This window comes from Rosa chinensis, chromosome 4 (genome assembly GCF_002994745.2).
Source record: "Rosa chinensis cultivar Old Blush chromosome 4, RchiOBHm-V2, whole genome shotgun sequence".
Taxonomy (NCBI): Eukaryota; Viridiplantae; Streptophyta; class Magnoliopsida; order Rosales; family Rosaceae; genus Rosa; species Rosa chinensis.
This window is the reverse complement of record NC_037091.1, coordinates 48,910,447-48,932,700: the sequence shown is the minus strand read 5'-3', so window position 1 is coordinate 48,932,700 and position 22,254 is coordinate 48,910,447. Positions and strand designations below refer to the sequence as shown.

The 22,254-nt window shown below is 39.2% G+C and overlaps 2 protein-coding genes across 3 annotated transcripts; one reads left to right on the top strand and one right to left on the bottom strand.

The window, feature by feature from the left end:
• Positions 1-343: 343 nt before the first annotated feature.
• Positions 344-1,833, bottom strand: LOC112198137 (RING-H2 finger protein ATL2). The gene has a single exon (XM_024339200.2). It carries the CDS (start codon positions 1,655-1,657, stop codon positions 770-772), a length of 888 nt encoding a protein of 295 aa, XP_024194968.1. The 5' UTR covers positions 1,658-1,833; the 3' UTR covers positions 344-769.
• Positions 1,834-18,246: 16,413 nt separating this feature from the next.
• On the top strand, positions 18,247-20,442 carry LOC112200160. Of its 2 annotated transcripts, XM_040518843.1 has the most exons (3): positions 18,247-18,506; positions 18,605-19,102; positions 20,195-20,442. In XM_040518843.1, the coding sequence occupies exons 1-2, from the start codon at positions 18,420-18,422 to the stop codon at positions 19,079-19,081; spliced, it is 564 nt and encodes a 187-aa protein (XP_040374777.1). In that variant the 5' UTR covers positions 18,247-18,419; the 3' UTR covers positions 19,082-19,102; positions 20,195-20,442. The 2 variants fall into 2 exon arrangements, with proteins under 2 accessions (XP_040374777.1, XP_024196947.1); XM_024341179.2 differs by lacking the exon at positions 20,195-20,442 and having other exon boundaries at positions 18,248-18,506; positions 18,605-19,343.
• Positions 20,443-22,254: the final 1,812 nt, after the last annotated feature.

Sequence of the window (22,254 nt, the reverse complement as noted above, 5' to 3'; positions counted from 1 at the left end):
TTCTAACTATATCCGGTGTTTGTCTTAATAAATGACATCTTAATTTGTTTTTGCATCTAAAAACATATAAATGTCAAAAGCAATTGATGCATTATCAAAGACAATTTTTTTTTAGTTTATTTTGTAAACATCAATAAATGATAATTATAACAACAAATTTTCCGTAAATTCAACTCACGACCTCCCACCACTTATAATCGGAGACTTAAGCTAGTCGATCAAATAATATAGCTACCAAAGGCAATCTTAAGTGATCGGAATTGAATGCATTCCTATGCGAATCTGATTATTATGATAAAGGAACAAAAGTAGAAAGAGATAAATCGAACAAAACAATGGAGCGTCTCAAAACTTCTGCCACAACCATTAAATTTATTTTTTGTCACTGACAAAAGACAAATATTCATTTTTTGTCTTCATACAGATTTGAGACTCAAAAAACCACCCAATTTTCAAAACGGACCAAACAATCTCAATTCTTTTTAGTCTTTATATTCAACATAATTTGTATTAAATAACATAAGAGACAAAAAAATGAAAGAAAAAAGAGTCAAATAAATTGAACTATATACAAGTTTCCAAACAGCGATAATTCCACGCCTTCTACCTTTCTTCCACGTATAAATCCGCATTTCCATATTTGCCCCCACCCCAATCAACACTTTCCTGACTCTTAACTCACTGACCGTCGCCGGGTGTCTCTGCCAAAAAAAAAATAATAATAATAAAATCTGATGAAGTTGCTAAATTTCCGAGTTTACCCCTGAGTTCACTCAGCCCCTTCTCGTCCTCGCTCAATATCCAACTCGGCCACGGAGCTACAACTGGCATTCCCGGAAGGCGAAACGCCGCCGTTTCTTTTGTCTCTGCTCAGCATCCGTTTAAACGACAGCATCCGACTCATCGGCGACCGAAACGCCTGACCCGACGGCGACTCCGCCTCCGACCTCCCAAAGCTCTCGTGCCGACTCGGCACCGCGATATCCATCGGTTTCCTTCTCGGCCCAAACGACGACGTCTGCCGTACCGACCTCGACCCGGAACACTCGGAGCACAACCCGGAGCTCGAACCCGGTTCGTTACTCTCGGGTTCGCACACATTCAACACCACATCTCCCGGGTTCTCGGACTCGGGTTGGGGCTCCACCGCGCACCGACAGAGCGGGCACGTGGAGTGCGAGTGGAACCACATGTCGATACACTCGATATGGAAGCTGTGCTTACATTTCGGGAGAACCCGACCCGTTTCGTTCTCTTCGAACTCCGACAAGCACACGGCGCACTCCAGAATCGGCTCCGGGTGGGTCTTCGAGTCGTAGACGAACACCGGCAGAGACTTGAGCACCGACTCGTCGAGGCCGCGCATGGCGTCCGAGACGGCGGCGGTGGCCTCGTCCTCGTGGAAGATCAAGTGGTTGCGGCGGTTGCGGCGGTTTCTGCGGAGGTTGCGGCGCCGTGCGCGGAGGAGGTACCATCGCGCGTAGAGGTGGAGACACACCATTAGAATGACGACGAAGAAGAGGATGACGATGGCGCTCAGCATAATCTTGCCGCTGAGAGCGTAGCCCTTGTAGGGCTCCGACGGGGGAGTGGAGTATGTAGGAAAATCCGGTCGGCGGGGTAACTCGGTTAAGCCAGACATGCCGGACATAGACATGGGAGACTCGAACTTAGAACCTCTGCGGCTTCGGCTGTGAAGAAAAATTGAAGATGGAAGTGTTGTGAAGTTGGGATTTTTTTTCTGTTTATGAAGGGGGAATTATAAGAATGACGATTTAAAGTGGGAAAAGGAAGTGAGGAAGGTTCTTGCTAGTTTCATGGTTCACTGCTGCTCCTTTTCCTCTGCTGCATTCTATTACGGGTCAATCAAGCTCCACACGCCTACCAGGGTTGACGCGGAGGAGGGGAAATTACTTCCCTGGCCCTTCTTCGGGTCGAAATTACTAGTTTCCTGTCTAGTTCTCTCTCAGTTGGAGACTTGGACTCACCGAATTCTTGTCTGCTAGTGGGAATTTGCTTCCCTTAGACCACCAAATTATGGATCATGTGTATTGACGCGGCAGTACTAAATTTATATTATTTGGTGTAACAATCCTCTTAATAATGCACTTAATTTCAACTTTGAATTATTATCTACTTATTTAAGACTTGTTTAGATGTTTTGTGCATTGAAACCTGATTTTATGAGTTTGAATTGTGCCACGTTTTGTGATGAGTGTTGGCTCGACTTGGTTCAAGTTCAATCCGTTTTGGAGTCGAATCAAAAGGAGAGGAGGAGAAAAGAATTCTAAAACACATGCACGATCGGTTAGTCGAAGAGCTTGATGGCGACAATCTCACGACCCAAGAGCCTAGCACAGGTTACCGGCGGCGAAATTAGTTTGAACGAGGTCATAAACCATATATTAATCTCAGGTCAGGATGGTCAGTACATACTTTTTCACTGTCATTAACTAAGCAGATAAAAAATTGTGGGGATATCATGATGATACATAGTGATAGATCATTCATTAAACATCTTATGCTCATTTAATAAAAGCGAGCCTATAAGCTATGATAACACTAGGACATGGCAAATAGGCAAAGTTACTAACACTCATTAGCACTTACTATGAACTAGGGAATATAGATCTCTAAAAAAGTAAGGAATTATTAATTAGACAAGACAAAACTACACTACATTGCCCAAGGCCCAAAGGAAGCCAAATTCAAGGCCTTGTCTTAATCCAATGGGTTAACTACAAAGCACTACCAGACAAAAGATTTTTTGACAACAAAGTCCACAACCTTTTCCCTTATACAATTAAGGACACACACTATTCTCCTTTTACCTCTTTTTGTTTTTTTTTACACAGTATCAGCTTATATTTTACTTTTCCAGACTAAACACAGTATCAGCCTAAGGACTAGCCTTCAACATGCCACAACTTCACCTAACGACTTCCTGTCTAAGCGGCTACTACCAGGGCGGAATCACTGCTGCCTTAGTATGATAAGGGTCAGTCTTTATAGAAAAACAGAAAGACTGCTACTGCTTACTAACTGCTACTGTTACCAAAACATAAATGCAGAAAAAGCAAAATTTTTTTTTTTTTGGTGATAGGGTACTGGGCACAAATTGAATTTATTTATTCAAACATAAATACAGATACAGAACCCAGAGCCTCACTCTTGGGCAAACAGCTAGAAGCTGCTTAGCTACTCATAACTTGATTACAAATACTTACTTGGAATCAGATGCACACTTGCATCAAGAGACAGACTTATAGAAAACCTGCTACTGCTGCTACTATGGCTTTCTTATTTTTGAGAGAATCTGATTCTGCTCAATTTTCGAATATCAGACTGATGTTTTCCTACTTCGAATGCCTTCTAAGGGAAGCTAAAGCTCCTTATATAGGGAGCGGAACTCAAATTACAATTCAAAACAACAAAATGTACAGAACGACTCCGTGATTTCCTGCTTTCCTTAGTGCTCCTGCTGGTGGAGGTCGGCCGGGGAAAAAGCAGATTCCTTTAGGTGAAATGTTTTTCACCTACTTTTTGAAAAGCAAAAGTCACTTTTGGGAAAAATCCAAAAGGATTTTCGGTGTTTTCTACACCTGCTGCTTCACATGTTATCGTCAGTTTCTGAATTGTGACCAAGGACAAACGAGTCGTTATCTGCCTGGGCCATCCTTACTGTTGTTGCATTGTCTTCGACATCTGTATCAACATACATCTTGTAGTGGTTGTCAGTTTCAAGCTTTTCCACCCATCGTAAGCATGCCAGTGTCGAATCTATCTCCTTTCTGGTAAGAGATAGGAATAAGTCACTGCTGACTACGTCAGGATTATCGTAAGCAGTGATGATAATTTTCTCTCCTGCTGCCAGGAAGGTATTGTAGGTATCCTCAGAGATGATCTTTTTGATATATTCTAGAGTCATGGCCTTCATCCAAGGGATGCTTGAGTTTGGTTGGCCATTGTACCCTACACAGGCTGGTTGAAGATATTTTCTTTGAATAATTCTTACATAATGATAAGGAGGAATATATTCAACTTCACCGTTTGCCTTCTGGATCCATTCCGGAGGGGTGGATCTGAACTTCAATCGAAGCATACAGTCATTTTTTCTTACATTTTTGACTGTATTGACAATGATAGGCGGCAAACCCTTTAGATCATCATTTGTTTTAGTCCACAGATTATGGACAAAACCATTTTCAACAAGCCAGAGCTTGTGTTCTTGAGGATGTTCACTCTGAACATTAACCAGGTATCTTCCAACATAAGGACCTGAAACAATAAAGAGAGTTGGAGGAACAAGGTCTTCTGGATTATGTCTTCCTATCAGACTATGGAATTCATGCCAGTCTGATTCATTAAGTGCCATGACAGGAACCCTAGCACTTTCTGGACTTTCAAGGAAGAGAATTTTTTCTTTTCTTACAGCACTCTGCTGTATATGACTTTCTTCAAATTGTAGTCTGGCGTTTTCATATAGTTCTTCGGCTAGTGCAAAGAGTGCCGGGAACATTAGACCACTGCTTCTTTCTTGAAAAGCAAATAAGAGATTATCCAGGATTGCCTTCTGGTGATAAGCTAGTCTCCTGCCAGTTCTGAACACAGTAGTGTCAAAAGTTCTTAATTCATAATTAAAAACATTTATGACTCCAGTTGGAGTTGGTCTGCTTTTTGGTAAAGCAGCAGCCGTCAACGGTCTTGATGAGCCTTTACCGTCTGCCGTTTGAGACGGGCTAGCCAATCCTTTACCCTGGGATTGATCAGTTGAGGCTAGTCCTTTAGGACTTAGCAGAAACCTTTTAAGAATCTTTTCTTTGGTTTCCATAGGATCTTCTTGAAGCTCATGTTCTTTCCCAGTCCTTCTTCTTCTGGGATTACGACCTTCGTCGTCTTCTTTCTGGCTGAACATTGCCATTTCCCTGGTCAATGCGTCTGGAAGATAATTCTTGTTTCCTGCAATTAATTCAACATTATAATCATATTGGTTAAGAAATAATTGCCAGTTTGCTAATCTTCCTCTATCAGCAGCTTTATCAAGTTTGAAATTTTTGAAATTCTTTACTCTGGCATAATCGGTGCGGACAGTAAAGGGTTTTCCAAGAAAAGCTGGAGAATTTAAAATCATTTTCTTGACAGCCAAAATTTATTTTTCCCCTGTGGGATAATTTAGTTCTGCAGGGCTGAACTTGCCACTACAAAATTTACAGATCTTTTCAATGTTAGTTCCAGGCGTCTTTGCCAGAACCACACCGGACCAATAATTATCGCTCGCATCTGTCTGGAGGATAATTTCATCATTCTCTTCTGGTTGTTGCAGAGGAGGGAGGTTCTTGCAGAGATTTTTTATCTGCTTCACGATTTTTTCATCATCTTCTGTGAAGTTCCATTTTCTTTTGGAACTTGTCTTAGGAGATAACATCGCTGTTAACCCCGAGATTTTAGGGATGAAGTCTCTCCCATAATTTATGACACCAAGGAATCTCTCTAAACTCTTAGCATCAGGAATTCTATCTGGGAACTTCCAGATCTTCTCAAGGATATGAGGTTGGAGTTTTATGACCCCATTCTTGATGTTTATTCCTAGGAAATCAACTTCATCGAGAATAAAGAAGATTTTCTTTTCTCCTAGGATAATTCCATGCTGAACTATCAGCTTTACTACCTCATGGAGGTGTTTCATGTGTTCTTCTTTGTTTTTGGAGAAGACCAGGATGTCATCTATGTAGACGACACAGAACTCCGCTACATGCTTGAAGATGTTGTCCATCTTTCTTTGGAAGATTGAGGGAGCTTGCTTTAGACCAAAAGGCATTACTAACCATTCGTAATGGCCTTGTGGTGTTCCAAATGCAGTGAGAGGAATACTCTCAGGATGCATCTTGACCTGCCAGAAACCCGACTTTGCATCGAATTTCGAAAAGACTTTAGCTCCTCTGAGCTGGTTGATCAGTACTCTTACTTGAGCAATCTGATAGCCGTCTTTGACAGTCTTCTTATTGACATCTCTGTAGTCAATAACCATTCTAGCTTTTCCTCGTAGATTTTCTGCATGATTTCTCACGTAGAATGCTGGAGCATGATGAGGGCTAGTGGAAGGTTGAATTAATCTCTTCTTCAGGAGGTCTTCAATATCACTTCAGAATTCTTTCTGATCTTCCACTTTGTACTGAGGAATGGCTTTGACATGACAGATGGCATTCATGTCATGCAATCTTAATTCACAGACCACTGGGTCTTTTTCCCAAAACTTCTGAGGATTTGTATCCACATTTTGCTCTAGTATTTTCTTGATTTTTTCAAGAGTGGGAATTTGCTGAGACTCAAGCTTGTTCTGAAAGTGCTTGAGGTTATGCTCATGGATGAAACTAGCTTCTTCATCTTCACTAGATTCTTCTTCTTCTTCTTCTTCAGAAGATTCTTCAACAAGTAATTCTTCTTGTTGCTTGATTTGGAGTATGGGTTTGAATTTTGGTTTGTAGGGGGTAAGATCACCACTATTCTGTTGCGATCTCTGATACTGAGTAGTAAAACCGGGACCGACCACAGTTTTGGCTTATGTGAGGAGGTCTGCCCAGAACACTCGTTCTCCTTTCCTGAAGCCTATCGCTTCTTCATCCTGAATGAATCGTTGTTGGAGAATAAAATCATTTCCCAACAAGAAATCAGATCCTTGGCCTTCAGATTGCCATACATTCTGGATGATAAATGTTCCTCCACCGATGGTGATATGAACATTTTTTGCGACTTTCTTCATGGTGAGATGGCTCCCATCAAATGTAACACCAGTAGCAGATTTTTTCTTATCTTCTTTCCAGAGTTCTTCTGGAATTGCAAATCTCTTTGCAACAGTAAATCCCGATCCGTTATCTACAAAGGCATGTAGATGATATTTTTTATGATCAGGGAATTTTAGTCCAATCTCTATGTAGTTGCTATATCTACTTGTAGAGACGACTTTCGATTGATGAAGCTCATTTTCCTGAGCTTGTTCCTTTGGAATGAATGGTTTGCATTCTTCTTTTGGAACTTTTTCTGGAGGAGGTGATTTATCAAAACTAGAAGGTTTTGTATCATCCCAGTTTGTAGGAATTATCTCTTTGATGTCTGGGTCACTGAACCATGACGGAGGGTCATATCTGACTTTATAATCAAACTTGCCTGATGGTTGGCCAAGTAGATCCCATGTTTCAGTAGCCTCTTGTCGTTCTAAGAGATGAACAGTTTCTGGTGGTTTCACCAGTTCTACATTTTCTGGTATTTCAACCAGTTCAATATCTTCATCGATTTTTTCTTCATCGATGATTTCTTCCTTTTTCGAGGAAGATGGTTCCATGGTTTCCTGGAACAGAGTTTCAACTTCTTTCGCCTTTTGCTCAGCGAAATACTCTTCATATTCTTGCTCAACCAACTGGCTGACAAGACCATTTTTGGTTTTTCTTCTTGCTTCAGCTATGAAGCATTCTTTATGATAAGTCTTCTTAGACTCTTCACAAAACATAGGGAGACCATTCTTTTCATGACATAAGCAGTAGTCACAAACGAATGTACCAGGGTTCACCTGATAAGAAGACATGAAGGATTCTGTCTTGCTTTCTTCCCAATTTTTGATTCTCAAAACATTTATTTGTCTAGATTCGAAAGTACTCTACTTCAGAATCGATCTCAGACTCATCTGATGAAATTTCTTCTTCAGACCAGGCAGAGTAGACTGAACTGTCATCATCTTCATCATCAGAATAGGCTATTTCGTAGCCTTTCATGTTTGCTACCTCTACTATTTGCTCATATTCTTCGAAGAGAGCTTTAGTAGATCTTTTACCCTTTTCAGGGCATTCATTGGCATAGTGCCCTTCAGCTTTACATAACCAACATCTGCAAGCTTTCTTGCTTGGTTGTTTATGCTGATGAGTATTCTTCTTTTTCTTGAAAAATTTCTTTTTAGGATTTTCATCCTTTTGTTTCTTGTAATTGGAACTCTTCTTGAATTTCCAATCTCTTTTCTGATTACTCTTTTTGAATTTTTTAGAGTAATATTTTTCTTTTTTCTTCTTTCTGTGGAATTTGGATTCATGACATCCCCAGTTTGTGGGCATATCTAGTATTCCATAACAGAAATTTTCAACTCCTTTGAGTTGTTTCTTGGCCTTTGAGTTGTTTCTTGGCCATCTTAGCTCTAAGATTGGCTATTGCTCCTTCAGTAATTGCCGGATTCTGTCGGCAATTCCTCCAACTGAAAATCTTTCAATTGGTCTTTCAGCTATGCTTTCTCTCACAGCTGTTCTCCATGGTTCAGGGAGTTTCCTGTGCAACAGATTAACTAGATCAGTATTCTCTAGTTCACCAATTGTACAGTAATATTCCTGAAACTCATTCAGGTATTCTTCGAAATATCTCATGTCACAGATCTTGAGAGCATAGATATTCGATTTTGCCGTTTCTTTGGCTTTTTCACTCAGATTTGAAAGATCTCCACAGAACTGATCGTACAAGGGTACTGCAAAATCATACGGAGATTTTGAATTTTTTTATCTCTTCAAGCCAGTCTCTTCCTCTGGCAGTCTCTTTGAAAGATAGGTAGTACTTTTTTGCTACTCCAGTTAGAGTAGTTTCATAGTACACCTGCAAATCTGGTGCTTCAAATTTGCCAAGGGTAAGAGCAGAAGCCATCATCAGGCTATCTACCCATTGGTCAATGGTTTTTCTTTTATCTAGACTCTTATCTAGATTTAACCAGATGCCGTAGTTTGTGATAGGAACTCTAGGCAGATTATCCTCTGGGACAAATCTTTGGGAATTTCTTTCTCCTTTTTTACCCGTGGGGGCTTTCTGTAATGGGAGTTTTACTTTCCCTTTTTCTCTGCTAATGAAAGTTCTGGAGCTTTCTCCTTCTTCCATTTCAATATCTTGATAAGGAAAGACTTTTCTTGTCTTTCTGATTTTGAATTCTTTCATTTCCTCGATTAGTTTTTTTAATCGTTCAGGATTTTCACAATTTTCAGCTTCTTTATAGAGTTCATAGAGCCTCTCAGCTCTGAGCATATTGATTGGTCTGTTCAGATCAGCTTCCAATTCTTCTTCAGAAATTGGATCTTCAATGGTGGGTTTTGTTCCACTGACACTAGCTTCTCTAGTGTTGTAGCTCCTTCTCATAAGACTGCTGTTTATCCTGAGGTTCTCAGGACAGACATCACTTTTTCTGTGATTGTCGAAGTTGAGGCTGATATCTCCAATTTTTCTACTCTCGTAGATTTTTGCTTTTGCTCTTTCCGGTTGCCTTTTTGGACCTGATAATTTCCATTCAAGAGGAAAAGTCACTTCATTCCAAGTAACTTTATGAATCTGCTGCGAATGGTTCTTCTGATTGGTGAGGAATCCAGTAGTAAGACCTGAGATATTTGTTATCCTTGTCTTGGGGGCTACTGTAGTACTCATCAATTTATAGTATATTCTATATACTATTGTGAGTTCTTGCATATCTTCTTTCATGGATATGCCGTCTGTCTTGACTCTCAATCGTAGACAGTGAGCTGCATCTTTCAAGCTGGTGGTGAAGTTGGGGAAGCAGTTGAAATACGCTACTGGATCGCACAGAGATGCTTCAAGTGTTCCCAACAGACTAGCTTGGAAGTCTGTTAACCTGTTGTCCTGTAGAACACATAGGACTGAACAGTTTATGCCTTCACGAGCAAGCAGATTTATGCCTACTTGGACTGCTCCAATATGCATAAATTGATATTTTTTTGCTTGTGCTCTGGCAACTTCTGAAGGAGTGATTAATAGAAGATCAGTCTCTCCACCTGCTGTAGCGGGGGTTGTGATTTCCAATAGTTTAAAATAATGGCTATCCCTTAGATCAAATTTTCCCCTCTTGTAGATTTGTTTAAAATCTAATTTTGGGATTGAGGAGTTTTTACCTCCTGTTCGATTTCGTTGAATTCGAACTCTTCAGCATTTAGGAGTTGTACTCCTTTCTTTTTTCCAAAGATGCTTAACATCTTTATATCTCTTTTCTCCGGGTTTTCATACCGGATACTAGTCTGACTAGTAGATGGTTCTAGAAAAATCATGTTTGGAACAAGATTTGTGTCTGGTTTTTCTAATGGTTTGAATCCATTAGTCTTCTTTTTTACTGTAGGCACTTTCTTGTCCTTCAGTATATTTTTCATAGAATCCAGCGTTTTTTGCTGTTCATTGATTTTTCTACTGACGACTGTCAGCTTTTCTTCTTCCGTTTTTGGAAGTTCTTTGATATAATCCAATTTGTTTTCCAATCTTTCCAATTGGTGGATTATAGCAGGTAATTTTTCTAGATGAGTTTGACATCTAGATATTTCTAGTAATAACTTCTGATATTTCTCATCAGAAGATTTCAATAGAGAATTTATTTTCTCTAATAACAATTCTGACATTGTCCCCATTAAGGAGGGGTTCTCCTTGAGCTATTTTACAAGCTCTGATACCAGTGATGTGCGGATCTAACCAATGCTCAAATAATCAAGAGGTTTTTGTTCCTCTTCCAGAACATACAAAAGATTATCTATCTCTTGTTCTACTTTATGGATTCTGGTTTGGATTCTGTAGATGATATCCCAATAGTCGGGAGATTCTCTATCAAGACTATCTCTATAGGTTTTTAATTTTCTTAATTTTTCTCTTTCTTTTTGCAATTCTTTGCTAGTAATTTTGCAGATAGCAATCAACTCTAATCTGTCAACAATCGAAATTATGAATAGTAAAATAACTGTTTACCTTCGAGTATAGAGGATGAGTTTATTCCTGCAAATGTTTAGACAAACAAATTCAAAAGCATGGGCCCACTACGCTCCGTCAATTTTATTTTTACCAAAGGAAGAGATAACTATTAAGGAAAGTAAAAGACTCACTAAAGACAAAATGTCCTTAAGTGTAAACTTTTGTCCTTAGATGTATAAAATCAAAAGTGGAGGTGTTTTTTGAGTTTTGGACTTCTACTAGGGGGGTCTTTGTAGTTTGCTATAATCCAATCTTCTCACCCTGTGCAACCCGTAGTCCGCACCACTGCTGCATGTCTGGTGGCCACCGCCGTATGTCTCACTACGAACAACCACCGCAGCCGTCGCACAACTCGATCTGCGCCTCAACCGGCCGCCATTGAGAGGACAAACGATTCCATGGAAAGGAGCCAAACCCGAACACTCATCCGGGTAACGAATCAGCATCCAAAATGCCACCTGATCGCATCGATGATGCTCGCGTGCCCTCCTGTAGGTGTTCACGAACTCCAGCCACAGTGATGCATTGATCAGAATAAAAACCAAGCACCACTGTTCAAGTCATCAAATCAAGCCATCTCAAGGACAGACCTTAGAATTCACCATTCGTCCAGCAGCAACAACCAGGATCAACACTGATGCAGGCCACTGCTAGACGAGTAACGTTTGGAGGCTAGAAGCTGGCTAAGGTTCAAGGCAGGATGAGAGAGAGTATATCTCTTTGTTTTTTGAGAGAGATTATCTATTATTGTTTTGTTTTGTGAATGTTTGAGAGCAATTTAAAAAAAAACAAAAAAAAAAATCCATAAGAAAACCTGAGGCCAGCTCATAATTTGATAAGTTGGCTGTTAGTGAACGTTGAAAATGCTAAGCACAAAGGTACAGAAAATAGGGCAACGATCCACACACTAAACATGGTCGTGTGCCCCAAGTGTAAAACACCAGAACACCGTTTAGGTTACGAAAGAATGGTCCGATACGTTAAGCCTAGGTACTACAAGGCCACCAAGTAATAATCTGATAATCGATAATGAACTAGCTTGGGTCTATCCTTCCTGGTGAGGGAAACTAAATTTTTGTTCAAAGTCACATGCACAATTGTCAATCATATAATCCGCTTGGAAAATTCCATAACACCTATATAGCTCATGTCAATCTTAACGATCCCCTTGGAAAATTCCATAACACCTATTCGTGTGCAGTCACGTCTACGCTCTACTTTTCTACATATTTTGTAAAAATTTTGTAACTAGTACTGCACTTTTAACCTCTATAGTAATTTATCGTATAATACGTAAATAAAATACATTTTGATCTCTTTTTAAAAAAATATTTTTGTACTTTGTATTTTTGAAATGAATTCATTAAATTTCTTGTATATTTAATGTACTATTTGATGAAATGTCCAAATAATATACATATGTATTTTTTGCATATTATACATGTCTCGTATTTGAGTAATTTTATATACACAGACCAATTTTATCAATACACACCCCTTAATTTTCCTTGTTTACCCTTCCTCTCTCATTTTTTCCCCCTCTCTTCGCACGTCAAATCACTAATGTTGCTACTCTTTTGATTTACTATTTTTGCAAATTCTTAAGGTCCTACGATTTTTTTGTTTGTCTCTTATGTTGATTTTGAGTTATTAACTTGGATTGAAGTGATATTAATCTCTAAGTGACCATAGGAAAAGAACTAATGCATCTACTCTCCCAATATGGTAGAAGTTGATTCCAATATTGCTACTTTTAATTTCTAAAGCATGTCTATAATCATTTGCAATCCTAAATTTATTTTTTGTTGTTCAATCTTCAACTTTTGTTTGAACAACTAAATTTGTAGTGATTTTCAATTCTTCTTAATTTGGATCTATCTTCTCTTAGTCCAGCCCACCTCTCTCCACCTTCTCTATCTTTATTGCACGCTTGTCGTGGAATTGATCAGAAGTCCGACCATAATAGTTGGAAGGGTTAAGTAGGGATAAAAAAAATGTACAAAAAAATTAGGGTGTGTATTTATCAAATAGGTATGTGTATTTAAAATTACTCTTCGTATTTTATTATGTTTTTAACTTAGGTGAATTAAATAAATAACCTAAAATTAAGACCCTAGAGGCTTACGTAACTAGCTTTTTAGCTTTTTTTGTTCCTCTCTATGCTTCTACAGTCTCTCACAATGTGCATAAACCAATTCGGAATCGTCGATTCTTCTACTTTGCATGACGAACTTGATGTTCACATGAGCCAATTTTGCAATCGATTTGAGTTGACAGAGTTGTTGTCGCACTGTGGTTTTTTATGCCAACTCTTGCAACCTCTTGAGTGCGTCTGACACTACTGTAATTAATGCCTTTGTTTTGGCCTCTTGGGTCAGCTCTCCTCTTCTTGTCTAATATGTTTCACGTTGGATTCCACAGCGAGCTCTCTATTGGTGTTTACTGCTCAACTTCCAAAACCACTACGGCTTAATCTTTTGTGTTCATCTACCTTTATTTATGAGGCTTTTGAGGAGCTTGGTCTGGCAGATGTAGGGTTTTACTTGAATGTGAAGTTTTGCCGCGAGTGTACCGCACACATAATCCAGGCCACGCTAACTAGCGCCATCGATAACAAGAAACCCCATACCAAACAAGAGAACAAGGTTCAAAATTTTGGCACTTCACCTAATGCTTCCTTGGCACTTTGGGCGAATATTGGGTTGCAGGGGTCGGCAATCACCAAAACATATATACTTCGAGTTAATTGAATCGAAATCGATCAACCATCTTTGATGGTATGCATCATATAAATTTCCCTGCAAAGAGAGCAGCCCTAGCCTTTTGCATCTTTGTTTATGCTCATTCCGTTACCCTAGCTAGCAAATAGATAGAGAGAATGAATTAGCTAGAACTCCGATGCCTCCATAATTGATCACCATTCAGTGGCGGATCTGTGTAATAGGCTCCTTGGGCTAGCCCAAGGGAGATTTGGGCTAAAAATGCCTTAAGTATGAGTATATCTATTCTTATCCCTAAGCCCATAGGAAAAAAAAAAAAAATATTCGGTGACCTTCTGACCGAGCCCTCGTTCTTCAATCTTCACTCTCACTCCTCAGTCCTTAGACTCCCCCGACTTCGGCCTTCAGTCCTTCACTCCTCAACAAGCCTCCGTTCTTCACTCCTCAGTCCTCAGCCAAGCCTTCGTTCTTCACTCCTCGATCTTCACTCTCTCTCTCTCTCTCTCTCTCTCTCTCTCTCTCTCTCTCTCTCTCTCAAGTCTCATCTAAAATTTCATGAACCAATATGAAATTTCATGAACTCACTTCGTTCAACTCAGTACAGGTAGGAATTCTTCAAACAGGCAGTCAACCACTTTGAATTTCATATGCTTGGGCTTGCAGCTTGTTTGATTATCAATTATATGAAAGAGTCAAAAGATAGAAATGGTCGAACTGTCAAAGGGAATTTTGTTTTGGTCAATCACTAAATTGGATGACTATGTTTGGTCAATCATTCTTTCCTATTGTTTGGCTCCAAAACTAGTATGGGTGCAAACTGTCTCTTTTGAGCGTGTGCGCAGGCGTGCTAGCACCGTGGGGTGCAGTCGTTGGAGAATCCCTTGACCAGATTTCTTGATCAAACGCCGTGGACGAGGAGAGCACCAACCTGGTCACCAGGTTTTTCTCTATGCCTTTCGGAAAAATGCTTCTTGCCTTACGGATAAGGGCTTTGTTTGTAATCTCTTCGCGACACCGAATCGATACTCAATGTTGTAGGTTGAGCAGAGCAATCACTGGAAAGTTTGGAGAAAGCAGGGGTTTTGCTAAAGCATGACTTTAGCTTCGCTGGGTTACGAGGGCGTTATCCTTGCTTCGCTGGTTTGCAACTAGGTTGCAGGTAGGTTTGCTCCGAAGAGGCTTTGATAATCTGTATGATTAGTTGATTTGAGAATTGTGTTTTGTTGTATTGTTGTAGCCTCTATATATAGATTGTCCGTAGATTCTCCTTCCTAATAGGGATGAAATACTATATTTTAGGCCACAGTTATTGGCCTTGAATCAAATCAAAGCTCTTAATAGTTTTGATATCTATCGTAGGCAATTAATAATTTTCCTCCTCTGTCGCCGCTAGAATGTAAGCAAGAATAAATTGCCTCTTAGAGTCTTGGACGTAATCTTCCTCTTGGATGCAGTAGGATATGCATGTATATATGTTCATATATCTTCGCGGGGTATCTTCGTGAGGACTCCTCGCGGGGACTCTACAATCATTAATTGCATGCATATACATATAGCCCACGTAATCGATTTGGACCATGCAACTTGCACAATTAACTTGTATGTGTGTGTGTGTGTGTGTGTGTGTGTGTGTGTGTGTGTGTCTTCTGTAGACTGCCATCAAGCACGATTATGCCCTTCCTTTCTTGCTTTGCCATAAGACTTAATTGCATGGACCATCTTGAAGTAAAGGAGGACAACATGTTTGCCATGTTTAATTGCATATACACATCACACACACACACACACACACACACACACATATATATATGTTCATTTTTGACCGCATGCTTCCATATATATATATATACAGATCCGATCCAGAGCGGAGCTCCGCTTTGAAATTAACGTGTGAAGTTTGAGTTTTGGGTTACTTTTCGATCGCATATCCACATCTCGACCGTTCAGTTTTTAGGTACTAGTGTATAGATCATCTCTGCAAATTTTCAGCCAAATTGATGATCGTTAAGGTATCTAACTCGCTTAAACCAATGGACGGACTGAATCTGTCAACATGAACCGTACTAGCTTTAAGGAAGTTATCAATGCCTTAACGATCATCATTTTGGCTGAAAATTTGCAGAGATGATCTATACACTAGTACCTAAAAACTGAACGGTCGAGATGTGGATATGCGACCGAAAAGTGACCCAAAACTCGAACTTCACACGTTAATTTTCAAAGCGGAGCTCCGCTCTGGATAGGATCTGTATATATATATATATATATATATATATATATATATATATATATATATATATTAATAGATTCATGCAATTATGGATGAAAGCTTCATTAATTGATAAAGCCATGACATGCACGTAACCAAGAGGAGTCCTTGTTGATCTTTTGCCAAATATGTCTATTAGAATCCTAACCAAACAAAACCATGAGGCCATCTTTAATGCAAAGATCTTTCCATATGCTCCATCTTCGCAACCGAGCAAACCACTATTAATTATCAAATATCTTGATTATTAATAGTAAACCGATAAGATCACAATTTTCCTTAAGATCACTTGGTCTTCAAGTAAGCTTTACTTAGCCTCTAAACAATATATTCAGAACTTATTGAAAATATATGGCTTGGGCCATAGTTATTGGCCCGGATTTCTTCAAGTCCCCCTTGTTGGGAAAAAATGTTAATTTTGGGTTCAAACACCTATGATTTATAGGTTGATTTGTCTTGTGTTGACTCTGCCAGTTTCTATAGCAACAACAGAGAGAGTATTTTCATCTATGAATATCATAAAAAACAAACTTTGAAATAAGATTGAAGATGAATTTCTTGATGACTTGATGGTTCTTTACATTGAAAAAGAGTTCGCCGATAGTATTGATAATGATTCTGTGATTGCTGAGTTTGAAGTGAGTGGGCCTCGGAGAGTACGATTCAGTTAGTTTTGGATTTATGCTTGTAACTTTTAATTTACAGGGTTTTGGTTTTATGTTCCCCTCGTTGTATGTTTTGAATTATAAAAATAAAGGCGTGAGGATGAGTCTCCCACTGGATTCCAGATCGCAAAAAAATAGAACTTCGCAAAATTTCTATGTACTAAAAATTAACCTAACCCATTTTTAGATCCTGGTTCCGCCACTGATCACCAACCAAGCTGTGTTCAAAACTTATGAAACAACTTGTTGATAAGGTTGAAGAGGATGTCTCACCTATTCTTATATGTGAGGGCGCTCTTTGCTTCCTCATTGAAGTATTCATCCTATTAAAAAAGTGACAATCGTATAATTTCATCGCTTTTGACAATCAATAAGACATGTAAGGCGACAACTCAAAATTGTCGCATTTTCAATTAAGCGAAAAATTTTAACTTTTTACGACAACTTTAGATTGTGGCCGGACATTTTCTCTTCTAGTGAAATATTAATTCCGTGAGCTACGACTGGGCTTTGCTACACATTATTTCTTAATCAACTTGTAATTTCCATGACTTATTACAACGAGTCTTGTTGCACCCGTGATAACTATGGTTTAGAGAATTGTAGTGTTCACGTGGTTTGATTTTAGCGATTAAACTGGTAAAACTATGTAGAAATGGGGATCTCCGAGATGATAAGGTGACTTGGGATTGAGAGCAACAGTAACTTCTATTGTTCTGTCACTCTGTGGTATGTTACTTTGTTCAATGTTCATGCATTTCGAGACTTTGACTGTTGACCAATGTTTCTGATTAAGAGATTCCATTGGATTCGGTTTCAGCTTTTCAGGTTCGTTGAAGACTTATTGTATTTGGCCGCCTACCGTCACACCCTACTGACTATACAAAGCTGTGGCTGTCCTCTAAAAGCTCCTTGAGATTGGCAAAACACATTCCGCATGCTTTAGAACTTCAATATGCATAAGCCTAGAGATGCCCATCTTTGAAGCCCAATCTGTAGACCGGAACACCGGCCCAAAACAAACCTAATAGATAATGAGTTACGATCACATCCCATCAAGATTTAGAGCTCCGGCTTGGCCACTACAAAACCTTGTACACTTGCCAGGTTTTCCAGACTCTACCGTTGACAAACATAGCAACAATAATATTCATATAGTCAATAATTGACTAAGAAAATTATACTCAATCACACTTTGATGTAAATTTTAACGGTGAAAATATCAGTTTTTTAGTTGATTTGTTTTAATTTTCACCATTGAATGTAAGTTTAAGGATAATTGGACATAATTATCTTGGTCATTTATTGATTAGGTGAACACCACCCTACACATAATAGTAGAAACAATTTCAAATACTGGAATTAGAAAATCAAGTATGACACTTATTTTTATGTGTAGATTGTATCATGACCACATCGATCAATTAAGGAATAATATGAAAGTAGAGTTCCTCTAATCATCTCATAATCAAGAGATTTGTGGTCATTCACTGCACGATCTCAAAGCGAAGATTTAAAAAAAAAAAAAAAAAAATTCATATCTTTTCACTTTTTAGTTATTATTCTCCACTGTTATCTAAATTCAATAGCTAATATTTAATGGTAATCGATCATGTACTCCATATGATCAAGAAAACACCTAGTACATTGGTATTTTCGCATTCACTCCTAAGAAAACACCACTGTATAAGAAGTGAATGGGAAAATGGCAAACCCGACCCAACCGGACCTTGCTTGTCTCTATTGCCATCTCCCCATACATGTGCGTGTGCGCCAAGGTGAGAGTGGAGGGTAACATAATAAATACAGTTAACGGAGGAAGTATCCTCGGTAGCCTAAAAGGTGCATATCGCATTTACTAGGGCTTACCAAAGCCAACGGCCATCACTCCAGTCTCCACCTAAAACTAAACACCCACTTCCTCTCCCTTGAGCCCCATAACCTCTCTTTTTCCACTTTAAAACGCTCCCGTCTCCCACTGAACCACCAAAAAAAAACCACTTCGAAATGTCGAACAAGTCACCCATTTTTCCGATGCCGGAGCCCCAACACTTCAGCGACTACGGCTTTGACCCCCAAATCGACTATTTCCAGGTCCCCATTTCCTCCCTCACATTTCGATCGCTCTGTTTAACTCTCCGCAGCATCATTTACGATCTCACACATTTTCATGTTCTTTGCATCTCCCTCAGGTCCTTGAAGAAGCTAGAAGGCACAAGCGTGACGGAACGAGATCCATAGACTCGATTCACTTCAAGCTCCAGAAGCCCATTTCCAAGGACGACCACTACTCCAAGAAGCCTCACAAGAAGAAGCGCTGGTGGAAAAGCGCTTTGCTTTTCTTCAAATGGGGCTGGACCCACCACCACCACCACGACTCGGCCCACCGCCACAACCGCCGTGGTGACCGGGAGGACGTGCACCAGGCCAGGGCCATGGCTTTCCGGGCTTCCATTTCCGGGCCGGTTTATATCACAGAAAGCAGGAGCGGGTCGAGCACACCGTACCGGACAGCGAGCCGGCCGTCGTCGGGACCGCTGGCCGGGACTATGTCGCCGGTGAGTAAGGGAGAGATGGAGATTCCGTATCTGAGCCTGAGGGAGCTTAACATGGAGCAGCAACAGAGGGTGTCTACCTCATCAGCCATGCCCATTTACTTGGTTACTTGATAAGTATTCTGGCCTTTTGGGGTTAGTCATTAGATTTAACTATATTTTAGTCTTTGGGGAGCGCCATTATATATTTACAAAAGCTCTTCATATTTTACAATTGCGGTTTGGATTGGGCACTTTTCTGTTTTTTTTTTTGGAAAAGGCGAAGGCATTTGATCTTTTGGAGGAAGGCTATATCCTCCTTTTGGTGTTTGTTTTTGCTCACTTTCTTTAAGTTCTGAAACTAATGAAAATATGAAATCTGGATTTGACTTGGTCATCTTGCCCCTTTTTTTTTCCTAACTAGTTTATCTTTTATTTTTTAGATCTCTTAAATACGAATCAAACGTTATGCACCGTTTGTAAGATGACAATGATAGTCTAGCAACCATTATGAATATCTATTATTAATCTAGACACAACTTCAATTACTAAAGTTTTAGCAGATTGTATAAATTAGTGATCATGTGAACTATTAGATGGGTTTGGGATTCTAAATTGGGTACATAGGCATATCAACCATTATGAATATCTATTATTAATCTAGACACATCTTAGTAATTGAAGCAGATTCTATAAATTATTGATCATGTGAACTATTAGATGGGTTTGGGGTGCTAAATTGGGTGTTACATAGGAGTTAATATCGTTGAGACATCGATGTCAATGTCATATATTAACAACTAAATATGTTTGAATCATTTTAAGAAATATCTTGTCTACATCGAAAAAATCCAATAATTCTAAAAAGAAAAAAAAAGTAATCAGAAAGTACACAGTTGCTTACTATACTTTTTTTAAGAATAGTTGCTTACTATACTTAAATGTTTAAACTCCACCACCTAGATCCTCCCCAGTATAGCATATTAGCATGTAAATATCAAGTAGAAGAATATTCTCCAATAATGTAAATTGAAAATGCCAATGAATTCCTTTGGTTGTTAGATATAAGAAAAAAAAATTATAGTAGTTAATTGAAGCAAGTTTGGTTTTGCCTACTCTTGGTTTCAATCTCCAATATGAATCAAACCGTGTTACACATTCTAGTGTATTTTAATTTTTCTTTCACCCGTTATTTGTTGTATCATGTGCAGATCATTAATAATTTTTCATGGATCTTATGTGATTTAGGTTAGTTTATTATGTTCTTGGTCTCAGCGCTCACAAGAGGCCATTATAGGAGCCAATCTCTTCGGCTGGCAACAACCTATTTGTCACCATTATTGTTTAGCTGAAAAGCCTGGAATCCTGGATTGTAATTTGTAAGGATTAAGAGACTCTATAACTTGCAATCTAAGTAAATGTTTTCAGTGCTGGTTTGTAATCTAGCGGATAGGGCTCATGTAAAGAGCTATCAAGTGCATTTTCAAAAGTAACAATGATTTTCGTTACATATGTTTCTAATGAGAACACATTCATTTCTTAAGTTAATTTGATCAGTGAATTTTAATTTTTTCGTTTGAAAAATGGTATTTATTCATTTCTTAAGTTTGCGTACTCTAAAAAAAAAAAAAAAAGGCTTGTAACTAACTTTATCAGCTTTGTTAAAGCGGCTTTGACAGTTCTAAAAGCAGTTACAACTTACAAAGGAGCCCGACCACCAATTGTGTTCAAGATTTGTAATTACTAATTGAGAAAAATGCACCAACAGTTTCCGGACACTGTGAGGACTGTCAAAGTGATACCTGAACTTTAAAACTTATCAATGTGATACCTGGACTTATATTTTCTTGTCAACATAATACCTACATTAACTTTCCGTCACAGTGCCATCAAGTTAATCAAGTGTGACGCACGTGAGACCGAAAAAGAGAGCTAAATGACTAATGTGCCCTCAAAAAAATAAATTTTATAATAAAAAATAGAGAAATAAAGAAAATAATAAAAAAAAATTCTTTTTTTCTCCATTCATCACTAGTTCTTCTCCCTCATTCATCATTAGGAAATAGAACGAGGACTTTGAAAGCTTGTTTCTTTGAAATTGAATTGGGGCTGGTGTTTGGGAAATGATGATATATGCTATATAGCGGAAGGGCTAGAAGGAGGCCGAAGTTGGGGCTAGGCCAGAGGCCGACGGAGAGGATGGAGGGGTGGGATTGGAGCGTGTGGGCCTGGGAGGCCGAGAGCGTGGCGGAGAAGCCATGGACGGCGCTTGTGCATGTGTAGAGGAGGCTGGTGGGGTGAGGGGAAGGAGGGAGGGAGCGAAGTATGAAGGTGTACCAGACTACCAGCGGCGGCAGTGGGAGGAGAACAGAGCAGGCTTGGAATATAGTGATTAATGGCTGGAATGGATTCAATTGTGATTAATGGTGGAATGGGTTTAATTGAAGTGTATGGCTGGAATAATGGGGTTGGTGGGTTTGAATCTAATGGTGAGGGCATGGGTGGCATGGATAGAAAGCTTTAAATAGAATCCCGCCACAACTATCTCGTTCACTCATCGGTGGCGGAAGTGTGCGTAATCTAATCTTCTCATACAATATGGGTTATCCGTATTATTCCCCATCACCACCTTCATCTTATTCACCACCACCTTCTTCTCCTCGCATTCCTTGCACTTGGTCTATTCTGCTTGGCTAAGAAGAAGAAGAAAGGGCAGCATATGCTCCTCCAGCTGCTCCTAATTATGCTGCTAGTTAATCGATCAAGTCGCTTGATTGCTTGAGTGTAAATTGTGATGGTGTCATAATTTGTTTTAGTGTTTGTTGAATTTATGCAATTGGTGGTTGTGATAGGGATTTGAAGAAGGGGGAGGAGAAGAACAAAAAGGAGTTGTTGGGGATGCATAGACGACAGTGCTGCTTCACTTCTCGCCAAGCATGAGAAGCATAACGATCTCGAGCAGCAATGGGTTTTCGATTTTTCAATCTTTTTGGTTCTTAGTAGTTCCCAGATCTTCCATTTCTCTTCCAAAATGGGAAAATGGGTTTGTTGAGTTTGTGAAGATGAACATGAATGGGTTAAGAACATGAACAATTACTGGGATTCTTTTTTTGTTGTTGCTTTTTTGCTGGGTTTAAGAAGATGAACATGAACAATAACTAGTTCAACTACTTATCTTTGTTGCTTTCACTGAAGAATTGCTCGTGTTGATGGGGATAATATCCAATCATGATGATTGGATTCAGATTTTTTTGTTTTTGTTTTTGATGATGTATTGGATTGGGATCTTGGTTAATAGAACCAAGCAA